Raw genomic sequence first — 24,583 nt, 5'->3', positions numbered from 1 at the left:
TAATAGATATATACATACATACCATATACTTATATAAAGATTTATACGTAGGTAGGTACTATTAAATGATGGACAGATAATATTTCTTTACTTGTCTTTTGAAAGCAATAGCTGATTTTGCACAACGGATTTCCAATGGCAGTGAGTTCCACAGCCGTATGGCGGTTACTGTGAAGGAGTTGCCATAAAACTCAGAGGTGTGCGTTGGAAGCTCCAACAAAAGCCTTTGTGAGGATCTCATCGGCCTGTTGTCTGCGTGAAGTTTAAAAACGAAGCGCTCTTTAAGGTACGCCGACAATTCACGTTTGTTCCTTCGTCGACACACACAGTAACCCGAATACTATATTAGTCGTGATTTTAGATAAATTGCTTCTAGTTTTCGGGTGGTTATTCTCATAACCCGCGCGAGGGGGTGGATTCTTCTTGGTCCTGCTGCTTGATCAGGTTCCAGTAGATGCCCTTTTGTTTCTTCAGTTGCTCGTGGTTGCCCATCTGCACAAATTGATATTTGATATAAATAAGTCCTCTATCAAAATATTTATAAGAAAGTATAGGATTCTATTTCATTTTAAGTATTTCATTTACTTAATAAGTACCTTAAATATCATGACACATAAGTGGTTCGTATTATAGTTATGCATTCAAAGTACAATGTTATTATACCCTAAGGGTGTCCAAAGATGCTTATACTTGGGGAATCAAGTAATTTTTCCTTTCAAAATCAACAGAAGCCAGAAGAAATGTACCAATTTGACAGATATCGTAGGGTTCTTGCTGTATTTTACCAAGTATAGTAAAAGTTCTCACCTCAACAATCTTCCCCTTGTTCAGCACAACGATGACGTCAGCATTCCTGATAGTTGACAGTCGGTGCGCGATGACCAGCACTGTGCGACCCTTGGCGGCGGTTTCCAGAGCCTTCTGGACCACCTTCTCACTGGCTGAGTCTAGGGCACTGCGGATACAATGTTGGTGATAAAAGACGTAAATGTAAATGTTCAAGGATTTTTTAGGAAAATTAAGTATTGTATAGCTATATTGTATACGGTAACAGCAAAGACGCTTGACAAAGGATGTGATGTTTATCCTTATTTGACGGTCGAACAGGTAAGTGGCCCTGACTGCTATGCCGAAGGTGTTCGATTCCCGGCTGGGGCAGATATTTGTTTAAAGACAGATATTTGTACTCCTGTCTTGGGTATAGATATTTATGCCAAATGTTTTTTGATACCGGTTTTCGAACACTTTTAATATTTGTATGTGGGTAGAATGAAATCAATATATACACCTTTCGTACGGTAGGTTAATTTTATTTTGACAAGATGTCAGTCTTTGTCAGCCTTCGTCTGGTTGTTAAGCTTTTATAATTCGGCGTTAATGGATTTGGGAAATATCGGTTAATATCATCAGCTCCCATTAGACTTCTAGATATTTGTTTTTATTATATTATAAACGGACAAGTGAATTTTGAGTGTGAATGTCAAGTTTGGATTGAATTTCTCAAGCATCGAGGGGGGCCACGCCGAGCTATACTTTCGACGTAACTACGTGAGTAAAACCTATCATATTTATATATACTCAAGTAAAATTGTACTAGATTATAAGTAAAACATTTTACTAGCTAGATATAAGCCCAAAGTTTAAAAGAAGCTGGAGGAGTTTCTTTGACGGGGCCTTTGTGAAATGGTGGTAGAGTAATATTTTATTATGACAATGGACAAATAATTGTAAAAAAATTACCTACGTACTTTCATTAATTCATTTCATAATTATTACCAATGCATCTTCCAGATAAACTCATTCGTCAAATAAAACTGCAAACAACGCCATCTACCGTAAAACCCACGAACTTCCAACTCACCTAGTAGCCTCGTCCAGTATGAGAATAGGTGGTTCTTTCAGCACTGCTCTGGCTATCGCTATCCTTTGCTTCTGCCCGCCGCTGAGCGTCACCCCTCTCTCTCCCACCACCGTCTCGTAGCCGTCCGGGAACGATTGTATGAACTCGTGCGCGTTCGCTATGGTTGCCGCTTTGTAGATCTGGAAGTAAGGAAAATAAAACATTTAAAAATATAATTATATTACTATAGTAAAATGAAGCATAGTGGAGAGTTTGAGGGCTGATATTTAAGGATATTCTTGATTCAGTGAAAAACTTTCAAATCTGGATACCGACTAACGAGAGTTTTCATTTGGTACGGAAGAACCATTTTAAAAATACCGAATGCTTTCTTGTAGGTGGTAGTTAACGACACCAAACTACCTACCTATCAAACTTTCAGATCCCCAAAATATATGCATTCCCATTGCTATTGTGTTTAAGAATGAAGCAAACCCAAGTGAATCATAGAAATACTTGCGTACGGGCGCGCGTACTATTCTCCCTCACGGTGAATAGAATACAGTATACCTCGTCATCAGTTTCATCAGGACGTGCGTACCCATATTGTTGTTACACACGGCTGTGTCACATGCTTCCTATGCGTATATGTTCGCTACAGTACAGTGCGTATATATTGTAGTGACACACGGCTCACCTGGTCGTCGGAGGCGTCCGGGCGCGCGTACCGTATGTTCTCGCGCACGGTGGACGCGAACAGCACCGGCTCCTGGCTGATGAGGCCGAGCGCGCGGCCGCGCAGCCAGCTCGCGTCCAGCGCGCGCACGTCCACGCCGTCTATTTTTATACCGCCGCTGGCAACTAGTACAACTATATAAGTATATAAAGCGTGGGACACCCGCCCTCATATGCTTCGCATAAGTATATAGAGCGTGGGACACGGCTGTCTCATATGCTTCCTGTGCGTGTATGTTCGCTACAGTACAGTGCGTATACAGGGTGGCCCAAAGAGTGACGTCCAAAGGAAAATGTTTGATTCCTTAGGTCAAGGGGTAGCCAAATCACCAAATTTGAAATTCAAATTCAAATGGTTTAATCGACGTAAAATTTTACAATTATTTGTCGATAGTCATCTACCACCATTTCACAAAGGCCCCGTCATTGAGAAGGAAAGAAATGGCGAAAGAAACTCCAAACAAACCCCCATGTATGTTCAGCAATTTTTAGTAGTTTAGGAGTTATGATTTTTTTTTCCTAATAATCTACGAAAATCGACCTCAGTGGATTAATTATGTTTTATTATTTTTTGGATAACTTTTTTAAAGCATTTTTTATTTTTGTGTCATCCTCTTAAGTTGTTCTTTTAACCATAAAAGTTTCAGCTTCCTAGCTGTAATGTAAGTTAGTTATTTTTTTATCGAAAGTTCGAATTATATCATCGAGCTAGACAGCTCTGAATTTTCTACTTGAAATAAAAAATTGAAAAAGATATTCTCATGGTGCCTTATTAATTTTAAAAACTCCGCAAGGTTCCAAAATTACATAAAAATAAAAATAAACTATTGCTTAATAGGGTATTATTTGCAGAAAAAAGCCTTCAAAGGTACCTGGGTGGAAATTACCTAATTAGTAAATTGTTTCAGAAAGTTGAAATACTCCTGTTATGTCATTACTAAGGACTAATTAAGTTAGAAAATGTATCAAATTAAAGGGAAATTAAAATTAAATAAAATTGCTATGGGAGGTCGCCATTTTGAAAATTTATTGTGAGTAAATGTGTAAAATAATTATTAGAGTTTATTTACTTGTTATTAATAAAAAATTATCTCATAAATCTTACTACTCAGACTAAAACATTTTTCTAAGAATTTACATTCAAAAATGTAACGTAAATTTTAAAATAAAGTTAAAAAAAAAAAAAAAAACACGCACTCACGCCTTGTACTAATGTACTCCCTTGCGGGGTAGGCAGAGGTGCATTGCTGCACCCACTTTTCGCCAGAGTGTTATGTTAGTCCCAATGTAATAGGGGGCGGGCCTATTGCCATTTTACGGGCACATCCAAGACCCGAGAACAAATATCTGTGTTTAAACAAATATCTGCCCCAGCCGGGAATCGAACCCGGGACCATCGGCTCACTAGTCAGGGTCACTAACCACTACGCCATTCGGTCGCCAAAGTTAATAATTTAATTTTCCCTTTAATTTGATACATTTTCTAACTTAATTAGTCCTTAGTAATGACATAACAGGAGTATTTCAACTTTCTGAAACAATTTACTAATTAGGTAATTTCCACCAAGGTACCTTTGAAGGCTTTTTTCTGCAAATAATACCCTATTAAGCAATAGTTTATTTTTATTTTTATGTAATTTTGGAACCTTGCGGAGTTTTTAAAATTAATAAGGCACCGTGAGAATATCTTTTTCAATTTTTAATTTCAAGTAGAAAATTCAGAGCTGTCTAGCTCGATGATATAATTCGAACTTTCGATAAAAAAATAACTAACTTACATTACAGCTAGGAAGCTGAAACTTTTATGGTTAAAAGAACAACTTAAGAGGATGACACAAAAATAAAAAATGCTTTAAAAAAGTTATCCAAAAAATAATAAAACATAATTAATCCACTGAGGTCGATTTTCGTAGAAAATTAGGAAAAAAAATCATAACTCCTAAACTACTAAAAATTGCTGAACATACATGGGGGTGATTTGGCTACCCCTTGACCTAAGGAATCAAACAATTTCCTTTGGACGTCACTCTTTGGGCCACCCTGTATATTGGAGTGACCCACGGCTCACCTGGTCGTCGGAGGCGTCCGGGCGCGCGTACCGTATGTTCTCGCGCACGGTGGACGCGAACAGCACCGGCTCCTGGCTGATGAGGCCGAGCGCGCGGCCGCGCAGCCAGCTCGCGTCCAGCGCTCGCACGTCCACGCCGTCTATTGTTATACCGCCGCTGGCAACTAGTACAACTATATAAGTATATAGAGAGCGTGGGACACCCGCCCTCAAATGCTTCGCATAAGTATATAGAGCGTGGGACACCCGCCCTCATATGCTTCGCATAAGTATATAGAGCGTGGGACACCCTTTCTCATATGCTTTGCATAAGTATATAGAGCGTGGGACACCCGCCCTCATATGCTTCGCATAAGTATATAGAGCGTGGGACACCCGCCCTCATATGCTTTGCATAAGTATAAAGAGCGTGGGACACCCTTTCTCACATGCTTCGCATAAGTATATAGAGCGTGGGACACCCTTTCTCATATGCTCCGCATAAGTATATAGACCGTGGGACACCCTTTCTCATATGCTTCGCATAAGTATATAGAGCGTGGGACACCCTTTCTCATATGCTTTGCATAAGTATATAGAGCGTGGGACACCCGCCCTCATATGCTTCGCATAAGTATATAGAGCGTGGGACACCCTTTCTCATATGCTTTGCATAAGTATAAAGAGCGTGGGACACCCTTTCTCACATGCTTCGCATAAGTATATAGAGCGTGGGACACCCTTTCTCATATGCTCCGCATAAGTATATAGACCGTGGGACACCCTTTCTCATATGCTTCGCATAATTATATAGAGCGTGGGGCACCCTTTCTCATATGCTTCGCATAAGTATATATTCGCGTGACACACGGCTGTCTCATATGCTTCCTGTGCGTATATGTTCGCTACAGTACAGTGCGTATATATTGTAGTGACACACGGCTCACCTGGTCGTCGGAGGCGTCCGGGCGCGCGTACCGTATGTTCTCGCGCACGGTGGACGCGAACAGCACCGGCTCCTGGCTGATGAGGCCGAGCGCGCGGCCGCGCAGCCAGCTCGCGTCCAGCGCGCGCACGTCCACGCCGTCTATTGTTATTGAGCCGGCGTTTACGTCGTAGAACCTGAGGAAGACAAGGTTCTGGTAACGGTGCGTGATAATATAGGGCTGGGGGGAATGGAGTACCTCCACTCCGTATGTGTTTCAGAAATATGATCGACTCAAGTCGATAGCGTAATATGATAGCAATTTGTATGACATCTTGAACAGCGCCCCTGTGGGTAAGGTTAGAAACTAATAAAACGCATACACACGCCAGTGAACCGCTTATCGGATTACTATCGACTACAGTCGACCATATTCGTGATACGTACACTGGAGTGACTTATCAGTTACACAGTCTGCATGATGCGTGCGAATTTTTACAGCGTCTCAATAAGTGGAAAGTAAAAGTTATTTTTTAAGGCGCGGGAAATGACTTTGATTGTAATGACTTGATTTAACTCTCGGTTAAATCAAGTCACTGCGAAGCAAATATGTATGAAAATTGGCCAACGCAGGTGCTGGTAAGTGGAAAAGCTAACAATACGTTTTCATACACTTTTACGTCCCCGAAAAACGCCTAATGGGACTTACGTCATAGTAGACTATCATGAAGGCTATATTATTATGAACTTTTATTATAATACCTTTCTAAAAGAGCTGCTATGGTTGATTTCCCGTTGCCCGAAGTACCGACTATGGCGACCGTTTTCCCGGCAGGAATTGTTAGATTGAAGTTCTTTAATACCACCTGAAATACATAAGTAAAGAATACAGTATTCCTTTAAAGTGGAATATATGTCCATACATTCATTTCAAACAAGCAAAAAATCCCAATTTGAACCTTTTCTACTTCACCATTACATCCCACAGTACTTTTGAACTATAATGGATTGCGTTAAGGGCAAAATACAATGAAAAATTATGCATGGATCAATAGTTTCTTAAAAAATTATACTTACCACTTCTGGTCTAGTCGGGTAGGCAAACGTGACATCTTTGAAATCGATGTCACCGTGAAACTCGTGGTATTTGATCACTGTAGTGCCCGAAGTGTCCATCTTGGGCTCTTTGTTTATGTACTGGAATTAGAAAAAAAGATTCATCATTATAATCATCATAATAAATGACGAAGTGCGGGTGAAGTGTGTAAAAAGTAAAAAAACCGCGTAAAGTTATTGGCGCCATGCCGCTAGCTATTGGTCGCGCTCAGAATCCTCTCTTATCATTGGTTCATCCAATATGGCTGGCATTTTTATAATAATACATGATTTGTACTGAAAATACCTCAAAAACCCTGCCCCCCGCGCTCAGCCCCTTCACCACGGAGCCAAACAACAACGACAGCTGCGCCACAGAACGCTGCACCGTCTGCGCGTTCACTAGGAACGGCATGACGTCACCCGAGTCTACACCTTCTAGTAAAATAGTTGTAGTGTAGTGACGAGCGTGTAATAGCGTACTATTAATAGTGTATTATTAATCATCTTAGTCCACGTTAATAAACTATTAAATTCATAAAATTAATATTATATAAGAGGAAACGGATAATGGCTACAGTTGTTAAATTTTATTTAGGTAGAATATTTAAGCAAGACTTGTTTCCGTTGTTGTTAGATATTGTTAAAATCTTACTGTTTGTCTATCGATTAATATTGTTAATTAATAATGGCAATTATTAAGTAATTTTGTATTGATTATAATTAATTAATTTAAATACTTTTATAAATATGAAGTGTTTTGATACTTCCGTTTGTTCTGATTGGCTGAACGTTCTTGGCCAATCACAGAGCCGCAAACGCCAGCCAATCAGGTGTAAGGTGGTAGGGAAAAGTAGGGATAGGCATGGTAGTTGAATCTGGGGCAGTCTAGTTTTGGACACCAAGTGAGCAGTATCTCTGAATGTTGTGTTAGTTTAGTGAGATCAAGTGAAATATAAGAAAATAGTGAAACAGTGCAGTGTTTTATTTTCGAAATCCTATTATTCTGAGTTTATGGTGCAAGTGATCCCATAACTCAGAAGTGGGATTAAAAATCAGTTACGCGCCCACCTAAACGGATATTAACACGTAAGTACACTTAAAACTTATAAAGTTTTAGATTTGAGTTTAATTTTGACGATTCTTTTTTTTTTCTGATGCTGGCACATTTTTAAAGTTATATAAGTATTTTAAATTCGCTGATAAGTTTAAAATTATGTTGCTATATTTGTATCATCACTTGATTATGTAATGCTTTCGTTATTATAATAATATCAGTTTTGGTACTTAATGGATATAATTGATCGGGGAGCAACCCGGTACAAGGAAGTGATCGGGGCACTCCCCGTATTTCTTGCACTCGGTTATAAAAGCTAAACTTGTATAATGGATACATGAATGTATTGATAACGAAAGCTCTACAAAACTTCTTATATTAACGTGTACCGTTTAAACAAATGAAGTGAATTAATTCCAAATGACCACCAGCATTAGGAAGGAAGAATTTTTAACCATGATATTTATTAAAATACCACCAAATAGTGGTTATGATTGACTTTAATAATCACAATAGTTCTTTTGTTTTGGTATCTTGACACTGTGGTTGAAATAATATGTAACTGTGTAGTGCGGTTGTTAGTTGATTAAATAATACGATGAGTATAGTGTTTAATATTTTATTCAGTAGCCAATACTGTTGAGAATTAACTGATATAGCTATCATAAGCTGTAAATACAATGGAGAAACTCGTTATTTTATGCATATGAATTTATGAAATCACAAAATACTAATGCCTTGTTTATTTATATTGCCGAGGTTATACCATGAACAAAGAGGAGAGTCGCAGTCGATCGCGATCAATGCGCGCCGATGCAACAGCCGATGCACCTGGAGGGTTGGTCAGCACACGAAGGAGCCGTAGCCGCAGCCCTGTGCTGGGCCGTCAGCTGAATCGTCGAAAGTCGACCAATGCCTGCCATCACGTTGCTGTGACCGCTGAGGTCCACAGTCAGCAGCAGTCGCGAGGCCGCACGCGGTCACGCTCTCCGTACACCTACAGGATCAGGTATCGCCGTTCACGTTCCAGACATTCAAGGGGTAGGCGATCCAGGTCATCTTCAAGGCATGTAGGTTCTCGTGAACACGACGCCCTAACTCCAATGATAGGAGGGGACATTCTTATGTGCGGTCCAGGTCAAGGTCTATGTTAAGAAAAACACGTTCACCAAGTCATGAAAGCAGATGTAGTATGAAAAATTATGACAATATGCAAAGTATGTTCTTTCAAAAATTTCTGGAAGTTATGAATAATATAAAACCTAAAAGTGACAGTGACAAGTTTCCAAATTTGAATGTAGTGCCCGATTTTGATCCTTTGAACAAAGAACAGACAGTTGATAATTGGATTCACAAGGTTGATGAATGTGCCCAAATATATGGCTGGAGTGACAGGCAGATAGTCCACTACGCTATGCCTAAACTTGTTGGTATAGCGAAAACGTGGTACCAAGGTTTGCCATCACTCCTGTATACTTGGACAGAATGGCAAGTTAAACTGCGCGAGTCGTTCCCAACAAGGGAAAATTATGCAGACCTTTTGTCTGAAATGTTAAATAAAAGAGCCCGCTACGGGGAATCTTTAGATTTGTATTATTATTCTAAAATGAATCTTTTAAATCGTTGTGACATCACCGGGAAACGCGCAGTAGACTGCCTCTTAGCAGGAATAGATGATAGGAATGTTCGAGTAGGAGGGCAGAGTGCGGAATTTAAGGAGCCAGAACAAGTACTGAAATTCCTTAAGTCAATTAAAGTAGGACAAGACAAAACCAACAATGACTCATCCAGAAATAGGGATATAGAAAAGCGACATAATAATCGATCAAACAACAATTCAGATCGGCTAATTAACAAACCTAGCACATCTCAAAGACCTAATCCTAATACTAATGGGGCATGCTATAACTGTAATGAAAAGGGGCATCCGTTCTTTCGTTGTCCGAAACCAAAATTGCTGTGTACAAACTGTAAGTGGTTGGGACACACAGATGCTGACTGTCCAAAACTGAAACAAGGTGCAGTTACTGAGAATAAAAGTAAAAATGTACTAACAGTAGAAACCGAACGTAATACTAGCCTTAAATATAAAATTCCAATTAAAATAAACGGTAACCTTTTGAACTGTATAATCGATTTAGGAAGTGAGGGCACCTTGATTCAGCTAAGTGAAGCAAAAAGATTGCAATTACAGTGGCAGAACGTGGAAGGGCCCCTATTAAAAGGTATAGGAAATGTGGCGTACCTACCTGTTGGGTCATTGTACGCGACGGTCGAAGTGCAAGGAATTGTAGAACATAATGTTCACATTTTAGTGGTAGACGATCACGTGATTCCTTGCTCACTTCTGCTAGGTCATACGTTCACGGAAAGGCCTACGATTAAAATAATCAAAACAGACACAGACGTCATATTCCAGCAAGTAGAACAACTCAGATCTGAAAAATTCTGTATGACGTGTAGGTATGAAACTATCCTTGCGGTAAACGAGATTAAGGCAGTTCCAGTGAAGTCTTCCAGTCCTCATACTGGTACAGTTTATGTGAATGGTAGCGTAAGACACGCACTAAACCGTGAACATTACTTGTTGCCTGGTGAATATAAACTAGAGGATGGTTTCGGAAACGTTCTCATACAGAACATAAGTAGTGGTGAATTAAAATTTAAGGAAGGAGAATTAATCACTAGGTGTTGCTCAGTAGGTGAATTATACATTCATCTAGTGGATGGTAGTATAGATGATTTTGATTCAAATATCAAGTGTGGCGACTGCTTATCTGAACCGCAAAAGCGCGAGTTAGTTAATCTGCTCAGCAAATACAAGAACTCTTTCTCGTCAGGTTTAAAGGATTTGGGATTTACAACGGCAACAGAAGTGACCATAGAATTGACTGACTCCACACCAGTTGTATATCGACCATACCGATTGTCATATACGGAGCGTCAGAGAGTTAAGGAATGGTTCAAGACATGCGTGACAGTGATATCATCAGAGAGTCTAGTTCGTCTTACGCAAGTCCCATAGTACTGGTGAACAAAAAAACTGGTGACAAAAGATTGTGTGTCGACTATCGCGCACTCAATCGTAAGACCAAGCGGGAACACTACCCCCTGCCAAGAATCGAAGACCAGCTTGACAGACTCTCTGGGAGTATGTTATTTGTCACATTGGATTTAGCCTCTGGCTACTACCAAATACCTATTGCCGAACAGTCACGTGACAAGACTGCATTTGTTACCCCGGATGGACAGTTCGAGTTTAATAGAATGCCGTTGGGTTAGTGAATGCGCCATCGGTGTTTCAGCGGACCATGAATAAGATCATCCAGAGCTCGTCAATTGTGAGTGCTTATACACTTGTTTATATGGATGACATACTCATACCTGCCAAATCATTCGATGAAGGCCTTAAGCGCTTAGATGAAGTGTTAAACTTACTTTCGAACAATGGCTTGACAATGAACCTCAGTAAATGCAATTTCTTCTTTGATAAAATTGATTATCTAGGGTATGAAGTTAGCGCAAAAGGAGTGCGTCCAGGGCTAGTCAAAACGAAGGCTATATCTGAATTTCCTGCTCCAAATAATTCTCACGAAGTGAGACGATTTTTGGGGCTGGCCAGTTTTTTCAGAAGATTTGTTAAAGGGTTTGCGATACTAGCTCAGCCCTTGACTGCTTTACTGAAAAAAAATGCTCAATGGCGCTGGGGTGATGTTCAAGCCGAAGCTTTCATCAAATTAAAGGATGCCTTACTTGATAGGCCAGTATTAGCTATGTACAATCCTGACGCGGAAACACAACTACATACTGATGCGAGTAAAGTAGGCGTTGCAGGAATACTAATGCAGAAAGACTCTACGAATACCTTACGGCCTGTCGCCTATTTTAGTAGGCAGACGACCCCGGATGAACAAAAATTGCATTCGTATGAGTTAGAGACCCTTGCCGTAATATCCTCTCTCAATAAATTCAGAGTCTATCTGCTAGGTATTAAATTTAAAATTGTGACCGACTGCAACGCCCTTCGTACAACTTTAACTAAGCGTGATTTGGTTCCTCGAATTGCCCGTTGGTGGTTGCAGTTTCTTGAGTATGACTGTGACATAGAATATAGAGCAGGTGACAAGATGGCTCATGTTGATGCTCTCAGTAGGAGTCCTATCATTGATGACCAGGATTGCAGTCACCTGCTGGATATTCTTATAGTTGGCACCGACGACTGGTTGGCGACATATCAGCAATCTGATGATGATATAAAACGTATCGCCGAAATACTTAACGATCCTAAAACAAAAGACGTCACTGAAATATTCAAAAATTATAAGCTGGTAAACGGCCGAGTCTATCGGGTATTAGACGACTCTTCCATACGTTGGATGGTACCCAGAGGGGCACGCTGGCAATTATTAAAAGCAAACCACGATGACATCGGTCACTTCGGTTATGACAAGACTTTAGCTAGAATAAAGACAAACTACTGGTTTCCTAAAATGAGACGCTTCGTTAAGAAGTACGTAAATGCGTGTGTGGAATGTGCTCATCACAAAATACCAAGTGGAGCAAAGGCGGGAGAGCTTCATCCAATCCCTAAGGTAGAAATACCGTTCCACACCATACATGCAGATCATTTAGGGCCATTCATAAAAACAAAAAGATGTAACGCATACATATTGGTGATTGTTGATGCATTCACAAAGTATGTCAATTTAACTGCGGTACGTAATACTAAATCTGCTACAAGTATACGTGTATTGCGCGAACATTTTAGTTACTTTGGAACGCCGAATCGCCTGGTTACTGATCAAGGTACAAGTTTCACCAGTGCGGCATTTAAAAACTTTATGAAAAGCACAGGGATAAAACACATATTGAACGCAGTAGCAACGCCCAGAGCCAACGGTCAGGTAGAGCGGTATAACCGCACAATCTTGGCCGCTTTAGGAGCAATGAACCATGATAAACCAAATGGCATATGGGACGAACATCTCCCTGATATACAGCTTGGAATAAATACCACTGTTCACTCTACTACCAAGAAAACACCAACTGAACTTTTGTTTGGTAAAACCGTCACAAACCCGTCTCAAGGTATTTTTAATGAGATAATCTCGGACACAACTCCACCTAACCAATTACCGCTCTCGGAAATAAGGTCGGAAGCGAGTGAGCTAATTAAAGAAAAACAATCCCGCGATAAAAACACATTTGACAAACATCGGAAGAAAAATGTCTCTTTTAAAATAGGTGACTTAGTCAGGGTAATTCGTGCAGCAACTGGTATCGAAGGCCAGTCAAAGAAATTGGAACCAAAATGTAGAGGACCATATCGTGTCAAAAAGGTACTACCGAATGACAGGTATGTAGTGGAAGATACCCCAATAACTCGGAGAGGCAAACGCTGTGAAGCTGTAGTTGCTGTGGACAAAATCTTTCCATGGATGTCGGTCACCCAATCACCTGAAAGCGATTCGTCAGACGATGATGAAAGTGTTCTTAATGGATCTGATTCTGCATAAAATAATAATAATAATATAATAAATATATTTTCTTGTCACTCTCGCTCTTAGAAATTTTAGTTATTAACCTACTTAAGTATGTACACAAAGCCTGTATACCTATTAATTATTATGTAAATTCATCAGAAATAAGTAATATAAGTTTCAATAAAATGTGGAATATCAAAAATATTAAGTCGCCGGTAACGGTCAACTGGACCGGGCACAATTTTAAGTTGCCGGTAACGGTCAACTGGACCGGGCACATTAGGAAGTTGCCGGTAACGGTCAACTGGACCGGGCACAATAGTAAGTTGCCGGTAACGGTCAACTGGACCGGGCACAATAGTAAGCTGCCGGTAACGGTCAACTGGACCGGGCACAATATTAAGTTGCCGGTAACGGTCAACTGGACCGGGCATATAAGTAAGGAAAGTGCATGATATAATTGTTACGTATTAAGTTAAATAATAAGTCTCTAAATAAAATAAAGATTTAAAAAAAAAAAAAAGTTAAATAATGTATTTAAGTTGAATTGTTATGTATATTTCGGTACTTTAACGAAGGGACTCGTTATCAAATAGGATGGCCGAGTTGTAATAGCGTTCTATTAATAGTGTATTATTAATCATCTTAGTCCACGTTAATAAACTATTAAATTCATAAAATTAATATTATATAAGAGGAAACGGATAATGGCTACAGTTGTTCAATTTAATTTAGGTAGAATATTTAAGCAAGACTTGTTTCCGTTGTTGTTAGATATTGTTAAAATCTTACTGTTTGTCTATCGATTAATATTGTTAATTAATAATGGCAATTATTAAGTAATTTTGTATTGATTATAATTAATTAATTTAAATACTTTTATAAATATGAAGTGTTTTGATACTTCCGTTTGTTCTGATTGGCTGAACGTTCTTGGCCAATCACAGAGCCGCAAACGCCAGCCAATCAGGTGTAAGGTGGTAGGGAAAAGTAGGGATAGGCATGGTAGTTGAATCTGGGGCAGTCTAGTTTTGGACACCAAGTGAGCAGTATCTCTGAATGTTGTGTTAGTTTAGTGAGATCAAGTGAAATATAAGAAAATAGTGAAACAGTGCAGTGTTTTATTTTCGAAATCCTATTATTCTGAGTTTATGGTGCAAGTGATCCCATAAGCGGGAGTGTGTAAAAACCGCGCGACGATATTTGTGCGCAATGCCACTTTGTAGCTATTGGACGCACGGTGAGAACGCGCTCCGAATCCTCTCTTATCATTCGTTCATTTCTTAACCGCGCGACACCATTGGTCCATTAGTCCACGCCATGCCACTCGGTAGCTATTGGTCGCGCGCGAAATGCGCTCTGAATCCTCTCTTATCATTCGTTCATTAAATATGGCCGCCATTCTTATGAAAATATTATTATTAGGTCCTTACATATGAAATTGGCGTTTTGTCGTACTGGCCACTTTGATCTCAAATATTACCTTTATGGTTAGGAATTCCAAATTCAAATTCATACAGCTATTTACTCATGCATTTGTGTTTCAAACCCCCTAATTCATTTGTTTTTTCTTCTTTTGTTTTTTTCTTTGTGTCACTCTGTTTACAAAATGGAAAACTTGAAATATCGCGTTATTTACGAGTATGAGTTCCACCGTGGCACCAGTGCTGCAGAAACGGCTCGAAGGATTAATGATGTGTATGGTGACGGTGTCGCAAAAGAAAACACAGTGCGTTTTTGGTTCCAACGTTTTTGTTCTGGAAATTTCGACCTGCAGAACAAGCCTCGTGGACGGCCGGAGACCAAAGTTGATAATGAAGAATTGAAGGCTATTGTGGAAGCGGATCCATCGCAAACCACGTCCGAGTTAGCTGCAGGCTCCGGTGTTAGTGATAAAACTATTCTAATCCACTTGAAACAAATTGGGAAGGTGAAAAAGCTTGAAAGGTGGGTACCTCATGAATTGAGTGATGCAAACCGACAAACGCGCGTCGACTGCTGCGTTACGTTACTCAACCGGCATAATAATGAAGGAATTTTAAATCGAATCATTACCTGTGATGAAAATTGGATCCTCTACGATAATCGGAAGCGCTCATCGCAATGGCTGAACCCTGGCGAACCAGCCAAATCCTGCCCTAAGCGAAAATTGACTAAAAAAAAGTTGCTTGTAAGTGTTTGGTGGACTAGTGCCGGTGTCGTTCACTACAGCTTTCTTAAATCTGGCCAGACGATTACGGCAGATATCTATTGTCAGCAACTGCAAACCATGATGGAAAAGCTAGCTGCTAAACAACCGAGGCTGGTCAATCGCTCTAGGCCACTGCTGCTACAGGACAACGCTAGACCACACACTGCACAACAGACGGCTACCAAATTAGAGGAGCTTCAATTAGAATGACTTAGACATCCACCGTACTCTCCGGACCTTGCTCCAACAGATTACCATTTTTTTCGCAATTTGGATAACTACTTGCAAGGATAAAAATTCAACTCCGATGGGGCAGTCCAAACCGCCTTCAAAGATTTTATTGATTCCCGCCCGAATGGTTTTTTTAGTAAGGGGATCAATGAACTACCTATGAGATGGCAAAAGTGCATACATAGCAATGGTACATACTTTGATTAATTTAATATATTTCATTTTAAAAAAAAAACGACTTTATGTTCCTCCTATAGAAAACGCCAATTTCATATGTAAGGACCTAATACATGAATTCTACTGAACATACCTCAAAAACCCTGCCCCCCGCGCTCAGCCCCTTCACCACGGAGCCAAACAACAACGACAGCTGCGCCACAGAACGCTGCACGGTCTGCGCGTTCACTAGGAACGCCATGACGTCACCGGCCGACATGTGGCCCGTCGACATGAGGTGGCCGCCCATGAACATTGTTCCGAGGACCATGCTGGAATGAGAGGGGTAATGTTTGATTTGATTGGTTGGCTTTTTGTTTGTGTTTGATAGGCTCTGAAAGTGCTACTGTGCCATCATCGCATCGACACATTAGCAGTGAAAAATCATGAAGCATCAATGCGTTTCCGTCTGATTGTTGATTGCTAATGCGCGATTATGAAAAATCATTAGAAACACTTATAAAAGTACAACATCCCGGAGGCTGTTCATAACTCCTTGCGCCGAACATGTGGAAAAACATAGATATTTGTTATACGTACGAGTATCTCACGTATTCAAAGAAACTACATGAAAATGCCCATTACATACGTAAGTTTGAGGAGGAAGTAATGTCTGGACTACGAATAGGGCATGATAGCATGAGTCTGTCAGGGATTTGCATATTCTTTATTTTTTTATGGGTGTAGGGGAAAAAATATAAACATTATTTTTACCCATTCAAGAAGAGATTAGTCCCAGCTTGGAATAAACCGACCCCGAGGCCTAACTCCATGTTTAGTTCCGCCACCTGTGAACCAATTAAAATTTTAAGCGTTAAAACGCCCACTTCCGTTGGTTAGTGTTTATTATTATTATTATCGAAAGATGCCAAAGATCCTATAACCGGTGGAGTGAACGAGTCCACGAATGGACTCCACATATAGGCAAGCATGGTATGGGCCTCCCTCCGGTCCACTGGATCCACGATCTAAGACAGGTAGTAGTGGCTGGATGAAGAAGGCGAAGATCAAAGTATGGTAGGCCTCCTTTGCAAGAGACCTAAGTCCAGTAACAAACGCTTACAGGCTGACGACAACATAAGTAAAGTCAACCAACCTTATCACACTCCTCAGCGAACATGTTCGACTCGCCCTCCTCGCCGGCGAACGCTCGCACCGTGCGCATGTTCGATATTGCTTCTTCTGCCACTAGCGTCGCCTTTTCTACCTGGAAATAGACGGAGATAAAAATTAAATATAGGGTACATTAGATTATTATTATTTTATTCAATTCTGATTTTGCTCACAAACACGTTCTTCTAGTATACCGGTCTCACTGTCTGCTTTTTTCTTCTTTTAAATAAAATTAAAAAACGGATTTTGCTCACAAACTGTCTCACTGTCTGTTTTTTTCTTCTTTTAAATAAAATTTAAAAAACGGATTTTGCTCACAAACTGGCAAATCTGTTGCAAACTATACCTTTGGCTCCAGGTTCTCTGTCTGTCTATCTATCTGTTGCAAATTGAACCGGGAGCCAGCGTTACACGTTCACCTAGTGCACAGGTCCCACTGTCTACTGTATATTTTTTGATTTTGACTAAATAAAAATTATTATTATACTAACCAATAAACGTACTTATGTCTATGCGTATTCACACCACAATAATATCTTCTTATCCACCGTCGATATGTTAAAACTAACTATTCGCTCTGAGCTCGAACCCGAGACTCTCAGCCTATACTTGCGCTTGCGCCTCCCTAGACAGCTTCCTCAGCAGCCCCCAATGATGATAACCGGAAATGACTCTCATACGAGCGGACTCTCAAATACATACTATTACTTATGGTATAAAAGCCCCCCCTCCTAAAGCATAACATCAGTATGTCATATACCTGCGCCTGCGCCTCCCGGGACAGCTTCCTCAGCAGGCCGCCGATGAAGGCGCCGCCGACCACCACGGAGGGCACGCACACCAGCGTCAGCCCCGTCAGCTGAGGCGAGATGATTAGCAGACTGGCTGCTGAACCTATCACCTGGAAGTATAACATAATGCAGATAAATAAATAATAATGATGACATGGTTTCTCATTATGTAGGTTATGATATTTTGAACCCATGATAGAAAAGAGGGAAGTTGTAAGTTTCATATGTCTGTGTGGTTATGTGTATGTGTAATCTGTGGTAGCGTAGCTCCCAAACTGTTGATTTGATTTTCGTTTTGTTTATAAATATTTTGGTTACATAAAAGAACCAACTGGAGTTTTGAGGTTAGTCCTTAGGCTAATCTCAAACGAAACGAAAGTTTCTTCATCAAAGCAGTAATTGTCTATACAGAAAATATTAATAAGTAATATGAATACCTGAGTAATGGCTCTGAGGCCTCCGGAAATAGTCTGCTTGAAGGAACTTTTGAAGTCCTGAACATCTACTGTTAACCTGCGGCAAAAGAAAAATAATATTTCTATGACAAAATTATACAGGGTAAGATTGTAGATTTTTTCATGAAAAGATCAATTCTTTAATGAAATAATAATTTATGCAATTATTATGTCTTACACAAAACAACCAGTCAGAAAGGATTTCAATATTCATTAATCATTTTTTACCTGTTAACAAGTTCCCCAGTCCGCTCTTGGTCAAAGAAAGCCATGTCCTGTCTCATGATGGAGTTGAACAGGTCCTGTTTCATCTGGGAAGCCACACGCTCACCCACTTGAGAGAGCAGGTGGATATATAGGAATGTAAATGCTGCCTGAAAAATGGAAATACGGAAATGAACACATTATTTTTACTACTTAGTTTTCAGTTTTAATGTGGTTCAGGCTTTGTTTGTGAACCACTAAGCTGGTTGTAGGTTCCATTCCTGCTTATGTTTTCCAGAGATAGTAGGTAGATGGTAGTGGTGATATAGGTAAGAAATAACCATGGCGTAAAATATTTTTTTCATCCTATTTAAACATAAAGAAAAAGATAATGTAAGTCTGTAACTCTTTTGCTGACTGTTAATTACCTGGCCAATGTAAAGGGATATGAGCTTCAGTGCAGGAAGTCTGATCTCCTCGAGGAAGTCAACGGATGGATTGGTCTTCATACTCGCGAGCACATTCACGATAGCTCCGAGCATCGCTGGAATGTACACATTCAGGAATGCCACGGCTAATGCTGACTGAAATATAGAAAAGATATGAAATTTAAATCAGACTTTTCAAAGTGAATCTTACAATATCTGAGTTAAGCAAATATGAAACATTGAGTTTAATTGACGAAATTGTTGTAGACAGTGATTAACATGAGTTGCAGTTAATGAATTTAATATAATTATGTTGTGTTAAAATAATATATTCTGTAAAACTCACCGCTATAGCAGCACCTAAAATCCATCTATGCGGCCAAAGATATTGTAAAAACTTATGCCAATCAAACTTAGAACTCTCTTCAGCTAAGTTAGGTCTTCTTTGAATTAATCTAGTTGTTTTTGCTTTACAATATGCTGGCCCATTATTCAATAATATCTTAGCTGCAATACCTAAACTAACTCCTGTACATAGTTTCCAAGGACTGCACATAAGAAGTAAGCCAGATTTTTCAGTATCTCTTACAGTATTGGAAATGTATCGTTTTACAACATTTGAGGTAGGTTTGTTTACTAAATTTGTGAACACAGGATTGCTTTTTGTCGTCAGCAACCTGAAAATGAAGATATTTTGTGTTAGATAACAGTAGATAATTGAATAATTGGTAGAAGTTCTAAGTTAGAATATAACCTCTGCCGCAGTGAACAACAAGACTGGTTTTGTAATAACTGCCACATCTTATTACTTATTGATAAATATCTTGGTTGGTTTTAATCATTCAGCCCTTAGTTTAGTGATAATTAATTAATAATAGACGATTTCTCTACAGTTTTACAAAAGTAAACATTTTCAAAGAAAATTCGACACAATTATGACATTGAGACATTGACAATGTGACAGTGACAGTGACGGAAACGAATTTCTACTCTATGGTCAACCACAGAGCACTATAATATTTTTAGAAATGCAAAATACATCGATTAAAATATTCCCACTTCCGTTTTCAGGTCTTTATAGTTTAAATACATAACTAATATTTTTTTCCTTGAAATAGGTCTAGTTCCTAGTGATAAATAAGTCATTATGTTCCTTGTAGTAGTGTACGTTTCAGTAGTTACAACTACTCCCCAATAGATGGCGCTACTTACCTCTTACGTTGAGTATAATTTGTCTCCGCTACCCTATTCTATTTAATTGTGCATTCATGATACCTAATCCTTCCACCCCTGCTGGAGGTGGCGACTATAAAGAGGGATTACCGAGTTATTTGTCTGCACCATTTGTTTGCTATAGCTGCTGCTGTCTGCTGTTCAGATCGAGGAAAAACCATTAGAAACATTGTTTAGTACCTAAACGCCCGACTAAATGCAGATTGTATTGTTCTTAAAATAAAGTTAAGTCTCATTTCAATACTCTAAACTCTATCATCAATATTTAAGTAAGTATACAAAAGAAAACTGACCCCCTCTTAGTAGAAAAGTCACTATAAGAGTTTCTGTGCAGGCCACTGTAGGCCTACTCTTGGCACGCAAGACGTAAATTCATATTGTGTTAAGATCGAACACAAGTTCATGGCAATTTCAAGTTAGATTTGGCACTCCCGACATGAATTGGCTCACAATCGTGTTCAGATCGTCTTGTGTTACAAATTGGTTCTAACGATACTTTCGATACCGAGTAAGTATCGATACTTTCGTTCGCGATACCCGATACTGAGTACTCGATACTTTTGGGCCGATACTTTTTCGGTATCGATACCCTCGTCTCGATACACAAATCGCTGGTATCGAGTACTTTTTCGTCACATTATAATATGATAGGCCTTCATAAAAGATCTTAAAACAAAATCAATCCGTTAAAACCTCAGAGTCTTGCATTTTTTTTGTGTTTATTTGCTATTATTACCAAAACTTTTTTTTTAATGCAATGGAAAAGTAGATTTTTATGCTGGTGAAGGTACAAAAATTAACTATTTCACAAGTACTCGATACTGAGTAGTATCGATACTTTTGGACCGATACTTTTTCGGTATCGATACCCTCGTCTCGATACCACATGAGTACTCGGTATCGATACCGGACGCCGATACTTCGAACCCTAGTTCTAACTTGTGTTGCATGTGAGTCAATTTTGACAGTTACTCTGTGAAAGAATGAATGAAAACGAAAAAAAAAAACAGAAAAAAGCGCGGGAACCATTGAAAAGACCAGGCGGGATTTTCGAAAAATTTATTAATAATATTCATTAAAACTACTGCAAATACGTAAATTACTAATAAAAACCAATAAAAAGTTTGTTGCATACATAATAAATTAAAAAATAGCAATGGGGAAGGTGAGAACAAGAAAAAAAAGGAAGAAGGATGATGAGGGTGATAAGTCCGACGTAGAAACGACGTCGTCCGAATCTGAGGTTGAAGTTTTAGATATTTCAAAACCTTATTTAGTAACAGATTACAAGAGGCGTTACCCAGAGGATTCCGGAGCTGCAGAGTTTGTTGTTTTCGTAGAGTCCTCCAATGCGGAGATGCCCATTGGAACAAGAGACCTTATGTCCATATCGAGTTGCATTAAACGATTCAACAAAGGTGTAAAATACCTGAGATCAATGAACAAATTTAAAATTGCAATATATTTTGAAAAGGCCAGCCTTGCAAATGCCTTTTTGAACAACTCCACGTTCCTAAAGGATTATCAATTTAAGGCTAATATACCAGCACAAAGCACAGAAATTACTGGTATTATTAAAAATGTGCCTACCAATCTGACAAACAAAAAAATCTTCACCATGCTGTCTAGTTACAAGAAGATCATATCGGTAAGGAGATTTACAAAGAGGACAAAGATTGACAACAATTTTATTCTACAGCCCCTGCAGACTGTAGCCATCACCTTCGCGACGTCAGTACTTCCAGACTACGTCGACTTGGACGGCTGGCGGCATGATATTACAACGTATGTTCCTCCAGTCAAGCAATGTTTCCGGTGTCTCAGGTATGGCCATTTAGCTAAGTTTTGTAAGAACTCGGAACGCTGCTCCATCTGTAAAGAAGAGCACTCTTTTAAAGTATGCACAACCCCTATTGAAAAGGCAAAATGCTTCCACTGCGATGGCAATCATGTCAGTATCTCAGCCCAGTGTCCAATTAAACAGAAAAAAATCCAAGAAAACAGACAGAAAGTTAAGCCACCATCATTTGCTGACATATTCAACCATGAAAGTTTCCCCCACTTGGTCCAAAGAAGCCTCTTGATCTTCTATCTTTATTGAAAAGTAATGACAAGGCACTAAACCTTTTAGTGCAAAGCATCATAAAAATGATAACATTAAATAAGACCCAAGATACCCCAATATCTTCTAAAAATGTGTTAGAAGTATTGAATGATATTTGCAACCCCAGTGACATAAAAAAAAATAGTTCCAATTCACAAACAAATTAAAAATTGTACAGTGGAATGCTCAAAGTTTGCTATGTAATCGACATATTTTTGTAAATTTTTTGTATGATAATAATATTGATATAGCTTTAGTTTGCGAAACATGGCTTAAGCCCACACAACGCTTAAATATTAAAGGATACTCCATAGAACGCAATGATTGTGGTAATAAGCATAATGGTGTTGCCATAGTCATTCGCAGTAGTATAAAATATAATAGATTAAATACATATTATGATGACTCACTCCAAAATATAACGATTAAAATAATATATAATAATACCTCTCTCACCTTAGTTAGTATGTATATACCAACAAATTGCACGCCATCTTTTAAAAAAAATAAGTTAGTAAATTTAATTGATTCCTTACCTAAACCATGTTTTGTATCAGGCGATTTTAATGCTCATCACACCATTTGGGGCTGTCAATCCGTCAGTGCTCGTGGAAGAGATGTCCTGGACTCTATAAATGATTGCAATTTAGTTTTATTAAATGACACTTCACCAACCACAGTAGGAACAAACATTTGGAGACCAAACGGTTTAGATTTGACAATAGTTAGTCCTTCTATAGCTCTTAATTGTAACTGGACAGTTCATGATGATCCCCTGGGAAGTTATCATCTACCCACAATAACAGATATTCTATATAATACAGTTAGTGATTCATCTTTAAACAACTTTACTTCTCAAGATAACATAACAGAACTAAAAAGACCAAACTTACGTCTAATAAATTGGGCAAATTACTCAAAGCTAGCCAATGATTTAATTAAAGAATTTAATGTTAATTGTTCCGATCCTTTACAGTCGTACTATGACTTTTGTACCATTTTAAATAAAGTGGTAGATCTATCTATGTTTAGAACTAAATCCCATAATGTAAATAATAATAGTAAGCCAGCAGGAAACCATCCTAAATATCGATATTCTCCTCTTCCATGGTGGAATGAAAAGTGCGCTATGGCTGTGCAAAAAAGTAAAGAAGCATTTATTGCATTCAAACAGGATCCTAGTGAATCAAATTATATTAATTTTAAAAAGTTTCAGGCTGAGAAAAAACTAATTATTAAGTTAGAGAGAACAGATAGTTGGAATAAATACTGTTCAGACTTAAATAGATCAACTCCTATTTCAAAAATCTGGCAATCTATGCGTAAATTTAATAAATCTTACAGTAAAAATACCAAACTCCATAACAATAGTGAATCATCTTGGATTAATAACTTCTTAAGAAAATATACACCTGATTTTGTTTCACAACCACTACATTTAAATAATACCTCAATTAACCCCACCAATAGTTACATTAATAATCCTTTTACTATAGATGAATTAAAAGCAGCAATTAAATCACGTAGGGACACCACCTTTGGCTTAGATTGCATTTCATACAAAATGTTACAGAATATTAATACAGATAGTCTACACAAATTTTTACACATTTTAAATTTACTTTGGGATAAATCAATAATTCCTAAAGAATGGAAGCAAGATTGCTTGGTTCCAGTTCTTAAAGCAGAAAAAGACCCAAATGATGCAGATTCTTACCGACCAATAGCTTTAACATCCTGTTCAGGCAAACTCTTTGAGCAACTAATAAAACAGCGTCTTGAGTTTTATATTGAAAGTAATCATATCCTTCCAAGAAATCAATTTGGGTTTCGTCGTGGTCGATCAGCAAGAGAAAGTATAGGTCATCTCTTCCATGATATTAACACTGCCATTAACAGTAATAAACATCTTATATGTATCTTTTTTGATATTGTAGGCGCATTTAATAACATTAACCATTCAGTTTTATGTACAACTCTTTCTTCTTTGGGAATACCTGAAAAATGCGTAAGGTGGATTCATGAATTCATTAGTGGAAGGGAAGTTTATGTAAAAATTAGCTCTAATTCAATTTTTGGACCCAGATTATCTACTAAAGGCGTTTGTCAAGGTGGTATTTTGAGTCCTCTTTTGTATATACTTTATATCCATAGGCTAAATGAAATGTTAGGATCAGAAGTAAACAATTTACAGTTTGCTGATGATTTGGCTATTTATTGCAGTGGTGATAACATCTCAGACACAAGTAAAAAACTAAATTTAGCTTTAAAAAAACTTCATAGTTACTTTAAATATTTAAATCTAGAAGTTAGTCCTACTAAAAGTAAAATAGTTGTATTCTCAAAGAAAAAAGTTTCAACAGTTAAGATACAGTATAATGATAATTTGATACCAATTCATCCATATGCAAAATTTCTGGGAGTAATATTTACTC

The 24,583-nt window shown here is 38.6% G+C and overlaps 1 protein-coding gene across 1 annotated transcript; it reads right to left on the bottom strand.

Moving 5' to 3' along the window:
* Positions 1–299: 299 nt before the first annotated feature.
* Positions 300–19,761, bottom strand: LOC105387959 (mitochondrial potassium channel ATP-binding subunit). Its single transcript, XM_048627780.1, has 15 exons — positions 19,566–19,761; positions 19,158–19,488; positions 18,812–18,967; positions 18,408–18,553; positions 18,162–18,237; positions 17,694–17,834; positions 16,917–17,027; positions 16,535–16,608; positions 15,915–16,092; positions 6,625–6,744; positions 6,310–6,413; positions 5,570–5,744; positions 1,862–2,040; positions 808–955; positions 300–492 (listed from the first exon to the last, which is right to left on the bottom strand). The coding sequence occupies exons 1-15, from the start codon at positions 19,610–19,612 to the stop codon at positions 394–396; spliced, it is 2,085 nt and encodes a 694-aa protein (XP_048483737.1). The 5' UTR covers positions 19,613–19,761; the 3' UTR covers positions 300–393.
* Positions 19,762–24,583: the final 4,822 nt, after the last annotated feature.

The sequence above is a fragment of the Plutella xylostella genome, chromosome 19 (assembly GCF_932276165.1).
Source record: "Plutella xylostella chromosome 19, ilPluXylo3.1, whole genome shotgun sequence".
NCBI classification, from domain to species: Eukaryota; Metazoa; Arthropoda; class Insecta; order Lepidoptera; family Plutellidae; genus Plutella; species Plutella xylostella.
This window is presented reverse-complemented; position numbering and strand designations above follow the sequence as displayed.